The 14,533-nt window shown below is 42.2% G+C and overlaps 1 protein-coding gene across 1 annotated transcript in view; it reads right to left on the bottom strand.

The window, feature by feature from the left end:
- Positions 1 to 10,816: 10,816 nt before the first annotated feature.
- The window catches only part of LOC113748203 (NACHT, LRR and PYD domains-containing protein 12-like), a 4,808-nt gene continuing 1,091 nt past the window's right edge, over positions 10,817 to 14,533 (bottom strand). The window contains exons 2-3 of the mRNA XM_027291178.1: positions 10,985 to 11,099; positions 10,817 to 10,828 (exon numbers count right to left, since the gene is read on the bottom strand). Coding sequence (XP_027146979.1) covers positions 10,817 to 10,828; positions 10,985 to 11,099 — 127 coding nt within the window. The remainder of the gene's footprint in view (positions 10,829 to 10,984; positions 11,100 to 14,533) is intronic.

The following is a 14,533-nucleotide window of genomic DNA, read 5'->3' as shown; positions in this document are numbered from 1 at the left end:
AAATGTTGTTAACCTTTGTTTCTTTGTAAATACCATCACTCTGACTTTGATGCAGCATGGTAACCAGGATCATGATCAGGTCTGAAACGAGGGGCCTAGGCTTTGGGCGAGGTTCAGCACTTTGTGAAAAACTGGAAAAACAGTCCCAAGTTGTTGGACACAGTTTGAATGAATTTCTGGTTTTACCGTCTATATCCAAAATTGTTCAAGATTCAGAAGAATCCAGAGAAATCTCTGCACGTAAGGCGCGAGGCCCAAAACCAACACGGTTCATGAGGCCGCTCTGCATTAAAAGCCCACATGACTACATGGGCCTCAGGAACACTGCAGTTCATCTCTGCACTACAGATGAAGTTCAGACTCTACCATGCGAGAGAAAGACAGATACCAACAACACCCAGAGAACAGCACACCTCTGTGGACCAGAACATCTGAGACGACCGACGGAAGTCTGTCCACGTTTCAGACTGTGTGTGTGTGTGTGTGTGTGTGTGTGTGTGTGTGTGTGTGTGTGTGTTGCAGGACTCCTCCATCCTGGTGATCTGTTAGTGGAGGTGAATGGAAACCCTGTGGTGGGTCTGAAGCCAGAACCAGTCATCCAGATACTGGTAGGTCACCCGAGATAAACGAGCTGGTTGAATTGGTGAGACCAAAGAAAACATAAAGGCACATTTCAGGCTGGACTCATTGTACTCAACTGGTGTGTGTTTGTTCCCTGTCAGATCAGTTCCAGGGAGCGGATCCTTCCAAACGCAGCTCAGAAAACACCAGCAGCGCCTGAAGTCGGTAAGAAATGACTCTCCATCTTAAAGTCTCAGAATGAATGGAGATAAATTCACATGATTCACATTAAACTCACTGTGAATGTGAATATAAAATCACTTTGCTCTTGAGTGACACATACAATATTTATAAAATAGCTATGTCATCAGAGATGAAGAAACAGGCTAACTGAAACACTTGTCTTGACCATGGTCCATATCGACGCTCCAGATAACAAACAAACTCCATGACCTCGGGGAGTTTCTGTTTTCTTACCTACAATACGCCCAGAAGACAAGAACAAGAACATTGTGCGTTCAAGTTTAGTTGTTTTTAAACCAGAGCGGGACCCAGTCGGTTCAACCAGAGAAGTGAGCGCTAGAGTAATACTGTGTGTTGAAGTGTGTCATATTTCTTTTGTGTGTCTGTGAAACATCAGATATGATGTTCACGACCAAAATTAAACTTGTTTGCAGCAAAGACTGAATCAGACTTTGAATTTTGAATTGCTGCAGTTTTAAACACTAGATGCAGATCTCCTTTAACTCTGTTGTAGGTGTACACGATGGTGGACTACTGCCACTGCAGGACTCCTCCATCCCTGTCCTTGATGCAGGATGGCGTTCAGCAGAGGAGACCTGCTGAGGTGGTGGACCAGTCGGACGGGTGGTGGTGGCAGGCCAGAAAGCTGCCTGAGTCCTGCGCTGGTCTGATTCCTCTGCCAGCATGTTGAAGAGGTGACACCTGACCTCATCATTCTCAGCCTTACAGAGCCGGACAATTAACCATGTTTGAAACCACAAAGGAAGACTGTTTAGGTTTCTGAATGTGCTTCTGAAGGTCACTGTAACTCTGAGAACTTTAATACTGGATGAGAACATGAACCATGAGCAGTTCCTGTGCAGACAGTGGTGTTGTTGCATGTTTCACATGTGGTCATTTTGTTTATGGATACAAACTGATTTGAATTTTCAATAGTTTTGTAGATGAATCGATGAATGTTAATTTATGAAACTTTTGTTTCCCTGAATCCAGGTGTGTCTTCAAATGTTTTGTGCAGAATTGAGATCATTTTATCACTATGCACAAATAAAAGCAGGAATTTCAGATGACGTGACGTTTGTTAAGTGAGCTTCATTCATCTTCTTCTGCAGTAAACAGAGGGAGCAGTGGTGGTGTCACCTCTACAGGTTCATACCTGCATCAGACCCTGTGGGGACTCCTCATTATTATTATTATTATTATTATTATTATATTATTATTATTATTTTATTTATTATTATTATTATTATTAACATTAATGTGTCCAGGTAGAGACTCTACCACCGCTTCCCAACCATTGATTGTATCTCCGCATTTCATTGATTTCTGTGAATCAAACTAAAGTGAAAGTTTCGTATTAGAAAAGTTAACAAGCAAAGAGCAAAGAACAACGAGAGAAAAACAGCGACACAGATTGTGAACTTTGAACTTTGACTGTGATAATCAATCAAAGTTCATTTTGTCTGCATGTAGTAGGCAGCTCGCTGCCTGCAGGGGGGCTGTTGGTCTGTCTATGAACCTCATTGTGTTTCTTTGCTCTCTGCTGGCCTCAGTCACCATGAATGATGGTTTGTGTTTAACAGTTTTAATGCTTTTTGAATCAATTTTTCTGGCCTTTTCAAGCTTTATTTTCACAGAGACCGCTGAAAGATGACCGGATGGAGAGAGAGACATGACATGACATTGCGGGAACGAGCACAGGTCGGATTCGAACCCCCGACAAGAACTGAACCTTTGTACGCGGGGCGGCTGCTCTAACAACTGAGTCTCTTTTTTGTCTTCCAGACGATGGAACACATTCTGACAACAAACGCACTGTTGCAGGTAAAACACGTCCAACACCGATCAGCCCGAACAGAACAGCCTTGACCTGTCGAGCCTCCTCAGACCTCTGAAGGTGTGCTGTGTATCTGGCACCAACATTGGCAGCGATCCTTGAAGATCCTTGTCGGACTTGTTTGTCCAGCACGTCCCACGTCGACACCTTGAACTGGTTGTTATTTCCTCAAACCTTCCTGATCCATGTTGAACGAGGCCACATGGTCTACAACAATGCTTAGGTATGTAGTCCATGTCAATAAGTAACATCCACATGAACGGCTGGACCCGGGTTTCCCAGAACATCAACCAAACATCACACTGCCTTCTTCCCATAATGCATCCTGGGGCCATGTTTTCTCCAGGTAAACCTGATCCCGACCAGATCACCTGGCCAAACACAACAGACTGTGGTGGACTGTGTGTTCTGACAGCTTTCTATCAGAACCAGCATGAACTTCTTCAGCAGTTTGAGCTACAGTAGCTCGTCGGTTCGGCTTCTCTGCCCAAGCTTCGCTTGGCTTTTACGTTCTGACCCGGCCATCACAGTTTGGTTCTGGTCCTGAAGCTGCCTGGTGTATCCGAGAGCCATGACAAGTGAGTGTCATGACGTGTGCAGACGATGGATAATGACGTTTGCATGAATTCATCCATCAGTGAACTGACTCCTGTGGATGATTGACTCTGATTAACCAGGTTGAACTCTGAGTCTGACTGTATTACTGATGGAGTCTACCTGGGTGAGACAGTTATTAGTCAGTTCTTTAGTTTGTTAATTGTTAATATACTTCTTGCACTGCCTGAAATGTTGACGATAAATAAAATAATGAATTCAACACAAATAACTGATATATGTTTTCATCACGAAACATGTTTTCCACGTATCAGCTGAAACACAGTTTGTCTCTTACATGTGCACATACCTTCATCAGATGTTATAATGATGCTGCGTCTGTAGTTGAGTAAAATAAATGAATTGTTTCCCATCAGCTGGTTTCCGTCGAAGTTTCCATCTGTGGAGGAGGACGTCCTACAGGAGGACACGGCAGTCCAGCACCTCCTGCTCACCCCCTACGAGGAGGTGGCTTTGTACCGCGCCCCCCGCAGGAGAACCACCGCCTCTCGTCCTCGTCGGTGAGAGAGGGGTCCAGTGATCAGATTTAACCCTCCTTTTATAACACAGAAATAAATCTTTAATGTCTTTGTTACGTTACAACGAGTTTGCCATGTTGCTAGATGTCACTAATTCGGCTCTTGAACATGAAGTTCTTCATAAATTCACATAGTTTTTACTGAACTTCAGTGTCTTTCCCTGAGTTTGTATATCACACAGTTTATATGACAGAATTATTATTTTTTACTCATTTAGTCAATATTTTAACATATTTGGTCATTTGAGCTGTTTTGTTTATTTTTGTGAAATGTAAAATCTGCAGTTGATTCATCATTAAATTCATTTAAGTTTCAGATCAGACGTGGCTGCAGTAATCCCTCCACGGTCTTTGTTCTGCATTTTATTTTGACTGTTTTGAATTTGATTGGTCTCTCACAAGTTTATTAAGCTGAAATATAAATCACCTTTCCGTGTGTAAACACATGTTCAGGTTTTCTTTTCTTCCTTGTGTCAGCACATGGTTTGACTTCATATTTTCACGTGTTCCCTCTGAACAGGAGCTTCAGGAGTTGGTTTGGGTTCAGGTAGCTCCCCTTAGAAAGCTTCTTTGTTTGTCGACTGTCTCTGAAGAGAAGTGTCACTGTCCACTGTTTGTGCATTTCTGTATTCATAGCAGCGATAAACACTTTTTGACCTAACAAGTGTGAGCTCCTGTTTATGTTCACTGCTACACCGAGACCAGCCGTGTCCAAAAGTCTTTTAAAGACGGCCAGATGGACATTGTGAAGACGCCCGGGGTCCAACAATCAGAGTTACACACAGATGCACGTTCTATAACTATTTCTCTTTTTTTAAATGTAAAAAGCAGCTCTTCTTCTGTCACATCAGGTCAGATCACAGAACAACTGTATGAACACGTTAACCTGAATGAAGCTGTCCAAACCTGAAGTCTGTTCATTTTAAACAGGATTATTATGAGTAATAAAGTCTGAACATTTCAGTTTGAAATGTGTGGCTCTTCTCTTTCACGGATCATTCACAAAGTCAGATTTTCTGAATGATGGCTACATAACAGCAGCAGTTATGTCCTTACAGGTTATTCCAGACAGACAGTATCTGACAATCCTAGCAGCCTATAAATAATATATTTAAGAATGAAGCTTTGGGCCGCATGGAATCTGTCCACAGGCCGTGATTGGCCTCCACAGAACCAGATAAAGTAGTTTTTCAAAATAAAAGCAGTTGTAATAAAGTCTCATTACATGATGAATGTTTGATGGCAGAATGTCGAGGACCTGAAGAACTGTTCTGCACGCTGATTTCTGCATTCATGAGAATTTTCTTCTGAAAAACTCTGTTTTCTGAGTTGATCGTATGAACGTTTACCGTGTTTCGGTGCATCGCTTCTGTTTGTGTTCAGTCACCTGAGTCACAGCATGTGGCCACCAGGCGGCAGCACACATCAGTCAGTGCTGGAAAGTAACTAAATACATTTACTCATACTCTAGTGACGTACAATTGGAGGTATCTGTACTTTGGACAGTTGGTCCGACGATGTCACTTTGAGCTGTTTAATTAGGACCAAAATATAGAATCAAGGATTCATCCCAATATTGACCATATCAACTCCAGCAGTAAAATGTCAGAATCATCTAATGATAGAATATAGTTTTATACTGGATATCATCACTCATGACACCTGAGCTGAAACTATGAATAACGTTGTCAATATTTTTCTCATTTTTGTTCATCATTTTGACTTTGTGTCTGACAGTGGAGCTGATCTCAGAGCAGTTCAGACTGCAGCGCTGACAGTCATCTCCACTTGTTGTGATTCCTCCGTCAGTCTCTGCTGGATGAAGCTCTCCTCTCCACTCCACCTCCCAGTAACATGGCCCAGTCAGAGCTGATGCTGCTGCTTCAACCTCTCTGGATCATCAGACTCAGCTGATCCTCTCACACAACACCTTCTCACCACTTCCACCTGATGAGAGAAGCAGACAGACAACAGAAGTCATGAATCAGTGTTTCCAGAGACTCCCTTCATCAGCTGTCAGTCAGTGATGCAGCAATCCAGTATAAAGACCAGCAGGACTTCAGTCCTGTTCAGACACAAGTGGAGCGGCTGTGTAGCGTAGCCAGCTTCCTGTCAGCTCTCATGTTAACGTGTTGGACTGAAGCTCACAGACCTGCATCAAGTCTGTTGACTCTGCACATTTCACTCAAGGACACAGTGGAAATAAAGTGCTGACAGTCCCTGAACGCATCATCAGTGCAGAAACAGAGAGACATTCACTGCTCACTTTCACTTTCAGCTGTGGGTCCTGGACTTCAGCAGAGGTTCTGCTCTGTACAAAGACCACATGCTCACTAAATGTAATGATGCTTCTTTGCAGGCTTCAGTCAGACTGATCTGAGAGCTGTGACAAAGATGAACTGATCAGTTCTTTAGTGTTGGAATGAGAGAACAAACACTTTGAGATCAGATTTACAGGAAATACTGGATCTGTGCTTTGATACTAACTGTGTTTAGTACAATAATGCTGAGACCAGCATGGACTGACTGCAACCCTCTACTGACCACAGAGTCTTCAGTCTGCAGTGTGGACTCTGCAGAAAATCACACAGCAGCTTCACTTCTGAATCCTTCAGGTCGTTGTTACTCAGGTCCAGCTCTGTCAGATGGGAGGGGTTGGACTTCAGAGCTGAGGCCAGAGAAGCACAGCTGATCTCTGACAAACTGCAGCTCCTCAATCTGAATAAGAATAAATGATGTTGATAAAAATCCATTTAATCCAATCAGATGTTTCAGGTTTGAAATGTGCAGCTCAACATTACTATGTCCTAATCAATGAGTTTTCTCTAAATGAGTAGAGTGACTTTGTCATTGTGTTATTGTGGATCATCATAATGTCAGCCTTCTACAGACATCATCCAAACGTCAGCACAACATTCAGACAACCATTCAGTGTGAGTGTGTGTGTGTGTGTGTGTGTGTGTGTGTGTGTGTGTGTGTGGTGTGTGTGTGTGTGTGTGTGTGTAATATTTCTACTTCAACAAGTAAACTTGATCATTTCAAACTAATGATTTCAGAGGATCTTCTGTATACAGATGTCACATTGACCAACAACTCTACATTCATTGACTTAACCACTAACAGAGACATTTTCTACAGTTCTTAAGAAACACAAAGTCTTTGTGACTGCAGACTAAATTTAATACAACAAACATGAAAATATGAACAAAAGGACATTTACAACTTTATGGATGTAAGTTATGTCTGAACACAAATTAGCTTCAACTGTTAATTAAACATCAGATCTACAATAGTAACAGAGAGTCAGTGAACTGACCTCAGAGTCTTCAGTCTGCAGTGTGGACTCTTCAGAAAATCACACAGCAGCTTCACTCCTGACATACATCTCGTTGTAGCTCAGGTCCAGCTCTGTCAGATGGGAGGGGTTGGACTTCAGAGCTGAGGCCAGAGAAGCACAGCTGATCTCTGACAAACTGCAGCTCCACAATCTGAATAAAGAATAAATGATGTAACTTTAAAGACAATGTTCCTGCTGAAATCATTGAATGTTTAATAATCTGTTCAGAGCTAAGGAAGGTTTGAAATGTAGTTTAGTTGAATTATAAGATTATTGATTAATTTCATGTATTTCTGTATTTTTATTCTCATTTATTTCAACAGAAACATGATGTGAAACTGAAGATAAAAAGTTGCAGAGGTTCACAGTGAAATTATCCAGTGGAGTTTCTTGTATATTCAGGTTTGAAATGTGCAGCTCAACATTGCTCTGTCGTCAATGGACAAACCACAGAAAAAGAAAATAGACAGCATTCAGATACTCAGTGTGGCAGATAATATCAGCCTGATGTCTGCAGTTTAGTGTCAGCACACTTTCACATCATATTAATCTCAGCACAGAAAAAAAATGGTGTCTGACCTCAGAGTCTGCAGTCTGCAGTGTGGACTCTCGAGAAAATCACACAGCAGCTTCACTCCGAATCCTTCAGGTCGTTGTACTCAGTCCAGCTCTGTCAGATGGGAGGGGTTGGACTTCAAGATGAGGCCAGAGAAGCACGCTGATCTCGACAAACTGCAGCGCCTCAATCTGAATAAAGAATAAATGATGTTGATAAAAATCCATTTATAATCCAATCAGATGTGTTCAGGTTTGAAATGTGCAGCTCAACATTACTATGCCTAATCAATGAGCTTTTCTCTAAAATGAGTAGAGTGACTTTGTCATTGTGTTATTGTGGATCATCATAATGTCAGCCTTCTACAGACATCATCCAAACGTCAGCACAACATTCAGACAACATTCATGTCGACACAGATTAATAACATGCTGCTGTCTCAGTAAGTTGGACTTAGAGGATCAAATCAAATCAGACATGTTGGACTAAAAACAGTTTATTATTTATTCCATGACCTTCTGACTGTGTTTGGTGTCTTAGTGGGTAAATGTCATTCAAAGGAGAGGTCTACATTTGTTCAAGTGTGTCTTCAAACAGCAGCCACATGTACATTCAAAGAGTTATTGGTGGCAGTCATCATTACACCTCTTGAGGACCAAATTCACTCTTTGAGTTACTATTCCTCCACTGCAGCTCAACAAGGACAAACTGTCAAATTCACAATCCTTTAAGGATCTCAAGGACTCATGGGAACCATGTTACCACAGCTTCTTTTTGACTCCTTGGATCCTTGAATCCTGTTGTGTTGTGACGTTTTGTCCTGTGTTAGGCTGCTGTTTATTACTCTGAGCTCTGGTTTAATGCACACCACACCACAGCAGCTGTGAGGGTTGTCTGTAGCAGCCATATCAGCTTCTGATATCATGAAGATCATCACAGTTCTTCACTTCATCTTTATTGAACTTTGCGTTCACGTCTTTCTTGACTTTCTCTAACCTGTCTCTTTCTGTTTCCACAGAAGCTCAAACTCTCTGCAGCCTGTTTTTATCTGCTATCATCAGATCTTCAACAACCTCATTCTTATCCGTCACTCACTCTACAGCCTCATCAGCACTGACGTCATCTTCACTGACTGATGGACCACAATGTGAGTCTGTGGAAGCTCACAAACTGTCAAACATTTGATTTCTGCACTTTCTGTGACTCCAACAATTATTCAACCATTTGGAAATTCATTCAGCCAAAAAATATAAAACATCAGTCAAAGATTTAAATTGAATATTTACAAAAAACAGCATGGACAGTCAGTGAACTGACCCCAGAGTCTCCAGTTTACAGTTTGGACTCTCCAGTCCAGCACACAGCAGCTTCACTCCTGAATCCTTCAGGTTGTTGTATTTCAGGTTCAGGTGTATCAGATGGGAGGGGTTGGACTTCAGAGCTGAGGGGGAGGGGTTGGACTTCAGAGCTGAGGCCAGAGAAGCACAGCTGATCACTGACAAACTGCAGCGCCTCAATCTGAATAAAAAATAAATTATTTAACTTTAAAGACAATGTTCCTGCTGAAATCATTCAATGTTTAATAATCTGTTCAGAGCTGAGGAAGGTTTGAAATGTAGTTTAGTTGAATTATAAGATTATTGATTAATTTCATGTATTTCTGTATTTTTATTCTCATTTATTTCAACAGAAACATGATGTGAAACTGAAGAGAAAAAGTTGCAGAGGTTCACAGTGAATTATCCAGTGGAGATTTTTCTTGTTATATTCAGGTTTGAAATGTGCAGCTCAACATTGCTCTGTCAGTCAATGGACTAAACCACAGAAGAAGAAAATAGACTTTAGCATTCAGATACTCAGTGTGGATCAGTATAATATCAGCCTGATGTCTGCAGTTTAGTGTCAACACAACTTTCACATCATATTAATCTCAGCACAGAAGGAAAAAATGGTGTCTGACCTCAGAGCCTTCAGTCTGCAGTGTGGACTCTGCAGAAAATCACACAGCAGCTTCACTCCTGAATCCTGCAGCTTGTTGTAGCTCAGGTTCAGGTGTATCAGATGGGAGGGGTTGGACTTCAGAGCTGAGGCCAGAGAAGCACAGCTGATCTTTGACAAACTGCAGCGCCACAATCTGAATAAAGAATAAATGATGTTGATAAAAATCCATTTATAATCCAATCAGATGTGTTCAGGTTTGAAATGTGCAGCTCAACATTACTATGTCCTAATCAATGAGCTTTTCTCTAAAATGAGTAGAGTGACTTTGTCATTGTGTTATTGTGGATCATCATAATGTCAGCCTTCTACAGACATCATCCAAACGTCAGCACAACATTCAGACAACCATTCATGTCGACACAGATTAATAACATGCTGCTGATCTCAGTCAAGTCTGGACTTAGAGGATCAAATCAAATCAGACATGTTGGACTAAAAACAGTTTATTATTTATTCCATGACCTTCTGACTGTGTTTGGTGTCTTAGTGGGTAAATGTCATTCAAAGGAGAGGTCTACATTTGTTCAAGTGTGTCTTCAAACAGCAGCCACATGTACATTCAAAGAGTTATTGGTGGCAGTCATCATTCCACCTCTTGAGGACCAAATTCACTCTTTGAGTTACTATTCCTCCACTGCAGCTCAACAAGGACAAACTGTCAAATTCACAAACTTTCAAGGATCTCAAGGACTCATGGGAACCATGTTACCACAGCTTCTTTTTGACTCCTTGGATCCTTGAATCCTGTTGTGTTGTGACGTTTTGGCCTGTGTTAGGCTGCTGTTTATTACTCTGAGCTCTGGTTTAATGCACACCACACCACAGCAGCTGTGAGGGTTGTCTGTAGCAGCCATATCAGCTTCTGATATCATGAAGATCATCACAGTTCTTCACTTCATCTTTATTGAACTTTGCGTTCACGTCTTTCTTGACTTTCTCTAACCTGTCTCTTTCTCTGTTTCCACAGAAGCTCAAACTCTCTGCAGCCTGTTTTTATCTGCTATCATCAGATCTTCAACAACCTCATTCTTATCCGTCACACACTCTACAGCCTCATCAGCACTGACGTCATCTTCACTGACTGATGGACCGCAATGTGAGTCTGTGGAAGCTCACAAACTGTCAAACATTTGATTTCTGGACTTTCTGTTACTCTAACAACTGTTCAACCATTCATGAAACCAAAACATGTCAAACATCAGTCAAGGATTTGAATTGAATATGTATCAAAAACTACATGAAGTACAGTCAGTGAACTGACCTCAGAGTCTCCAGTTTACAGTTTGGACTCTCCAGTCCAGCACACAGCTTCTTCACTCCTGAATCCTTCAGCTTGCTGTGACTCAGGTCCAGCTCTGTCAGATGGGGGTTGGACTTCAGAGCTGAGGCCACGACTTCATAGTGACTCTCTGAGAGTTCACAGTTAGAAAGTCTGTGACGAAACAAATATTACAAAATCATCTATTATGAGAGAGGACACTTCAAATTTTCCAAACACTTTATGACACTATTCTATTGTTTTCAGCTCATTTCACATCCTTCACATCAGGAATTTCAGCAGAAAACATCCACACCACATTTACCAAGAAATGCAGTTTTCTATTATTATTCTTGCACCTAGATTTTTCAGGTTTTATACATTGATACTTTTTTAAAATATTCAACTTGTTCAACATTAAAATTTTACATGACGTGTCTCTTGCAGACTCTCTGGGAAACAGTATTTTAGCAATGTTTTAATTCGTCCCTCCCCACCCATCCACCATTGGGTTGTAATTATGTGTAATTGGCTCCAAAAACAAACTAGACACTTGTCTGTTGAGTTTCTCTGCAATGCATCAGGAATGGTCCCCAAGTTTCCCCTAAATTATGACTTATCTTATAAATGATACATTCATGAGGCTGTTGTGTTGCACCATTGTTGATAACTGGGCAGCTTGCTTCCTTGCAGTGTCTTAATGTAACTCTTTTAGCAGTAGTAACATCAACTTTAATCAATTTAAAATGTTTAGCTTGAACATCTTTGATGTTTTTTGTATTGTGCAGGAAACATAACCTTGGATTAATAATTATCAAACTCCCCACATTGTTACTAATCCTGTCCATAACCTTTTGCCAAAAAGATGTTAGTGAGGGGCAACTAAATAATGTGCGCACTATGTCCCCTGAGCACCAGGTGGTATCAGTGCCAGTTGGTCGGCCCTGCCATAAAATGTCCTCAGATATTTTAGGCAGGCCTCTGGCCTTTAACTGACTAGCCAAGAGTTTACCTGCCTTACCACCTGACTCTACAATTTTAGTTTGAGCCTAAAAAGAGTGTACTCAGCTCTCTTGCATAATATTTTATTAAGCCCATATTTAGCTCTGACTAAGGCTTACCCTGACACCCCACCAGACACCTCTTTGTCACATCACAGCTGTTTTGGTTCGTCCTGCACGTGACTTCAAACCCACCAGGAGCCTTTCAGAAGCGTTTATCCACCAGACTTTGTTTACTTGCTCAGATTTGGTCATTTTCCTGGTTTATGTGCTTCTAAATATGCTTCTACATCTGTAAATATGCTATGTAGTTCATTTGTTTCTCTTTGTCTGTTTTTATGACCAGCAGTTTGCATGGGGTATTTTATTTTGAAAACCCACCAGATTCTCTATGTTTCTGTTTCTGTGCTCTGTGTAAATTGACACGGGCTGCTCGCGGCTTGAACATGGAGCTGAGCGGAGGCCCGCTTCTGGGACGCTTCTGAACCGGACTGTGCTGGAGCCGGTTGGGTTTGAGACATTGACTAGAATGGTTGCGCATCACTGCAGCAACCACTTGGTGGAATTTCGGGGTAAGAGGCAGGAGTCTGTGGGCTTAGTCCAGTATTGTTCTTCCAGTCTCCTGATTTCAGTTTCATACCATCTGTTTTTTTCTTGATCAAGCTTCTTTAAGGTGGCAGTCTTTTGAATTATTTGAATTTGAACTCCGCTCATGTAAGCTTTGAAGGTGTCCCAGACATAGAATTGTTTTCTAGTTTCAAAGAACAGATAAACTTGTATGTTTTTTGTCCTGTAGAATGCTGTGTTCATTCACCATGTTTTAGTTCTTTCAGTTATGAAATGGGATTCATTTTAAATGGCATGACTCTGCAAATTTGTACTTCTTCCGCCCCATCACTATGCTGACACTGCTCCTTTTGGGGGGTTTCTAAATGTTCTAAAGACTTTGTCAACAAGAACCAGCTAAAACGACCCATCGCCATTGTGCTCCACACACTTCTGGAGTGTGTGCTTAGCCCTCTACTCTACACCCTCTTCACCCATGACTGCTCTGCCTCTTCCCCCTCAAACCTCATCTTCAAGTTGGCTGACGACACCACTGTCCTAGGACTTATTACAGGCGACGATGAGAGGGACTACAGGACAGAGGTGCAACATCTCGTGTCATGGTGCGACAGCAACAACCTGGCCCTGAACATCAAAAAGACAAAAGAAATGATAGTGGACTTTCACAGAAACCAACCCATAAACCACAGACCCCTCTCCATTGGTTCAGAGGTGGTGGAGAGGGTCAGCAGTTACAAATTCCTGGGGGTGACCATGGCAGAGGACCTGTCCTGGGGCAGTCACATTGCCTCAGCAGTCAGAAAAGCTCAACAGTGTCTCTTTTTCCTTAGGAAGTTAAAGAGCTACTACATCTCCAGACCACTGCTAGTGAACTTTTACAACAGTGCCATCAGCAGTGTTCTGGTGTATGGGTTCCTGGCGTGGTTTTCAAGCTCCACCAAAGCAGACCAGCAGGCACTCCAGCGTGTGGTGAAAACAGCAGGGAAAATCACTGGGACGTCTCTCCCAGAGATCAGTACCATCTACACCACACGCTGTCTACGAAGAGTACAAAAAATCCTGCATGACTGCCACCATCCTGCCAATCATCTGTTCAAACTGCTGCCCTCAGGAAGAAGATACAGGTCCATTCAGACCCGGCCAACAGCCTGTACCCCAGTGCAATAAGACTGTTAAACTCACAAGGCTGCTAGGATAACTGCTTGTTCATATTATGGTATCCTGGAGCTATTTATGTATTCTCAGTATGGGGATGGGGAGCCCAAATGTCACTTTATCTTGTCACTTTGCACTTTAAGGGGAACTGGAGAGGGGGGCACTGACACTTCTAACTTCCAACTAACTATCTAACTACTGCTCTGTGTTGTGCTCCACACACAATTTCGTTGCCTTTGGACAATGACAATAAACTCTTGAATTGAATTAAAAATCCTTGCCACATAATCCACATAATCTGCAGGAGAAATCTCCCAAGTTGCCATTCTCATTCATGAAATCTCCCAAGTTGCCATTCTCATTCATTTTATTTTGTATTCCTCAGAATTATTTCTGGGCATGTCTAAAGTAACCGCTGTGAAACTAGAGTTTCACGATATCCACAATATACACGGTACCCCGCGGTGCCAAATGATAACGGTTCCTACTATACTACAAATTTTACACGACGGTACTACCGTGGATTACTAAACTACCGGTGCCAGTCTCCGCTACATAGCGGCCGCCTCTGCTCTCCTCCCGGCTTCTCACTGCATGCTACTCCATGTAAACAAACCAACATGGAACCGCAACCGAACTACACAGCTGCTGAATGATTGGCTGTTTGCCTGTTACTGGTGACGTCCAGGGATATGATAGGCTGTTTCCGCACGCTGGGTCCGCCCGTCTGTTAGCTGATTGGCTGTTCGTGTGTTTCTGCTGACATGAACGAACTCCATGAAGACAGCTCCGCTTTGATAGAAACTCGCTTCAGAACAAACAACAAGCCAAAGTTCTGTCTGGCCCAGACACGAGACAACACACTCAGCGTGGCAGAAGCACCGG

The sequence above is a fragment of the Larimichthys crocea genome, chromosome XVIII, assembly GCF_000972845.2.
Source record: "Larimichthys crocea isolate SSNF chromosome XVIII, L_crocea_2.0, whole genome shotgun sequence".
NCBI lineage: Eukaryota > Metazoa > Chordata > Actinopteri > Sciaenidae > Larimichthys > Larimichthys crocea.
This window is presented reverse-complemented; position numbering and strand designations above follow the sequence as displayed.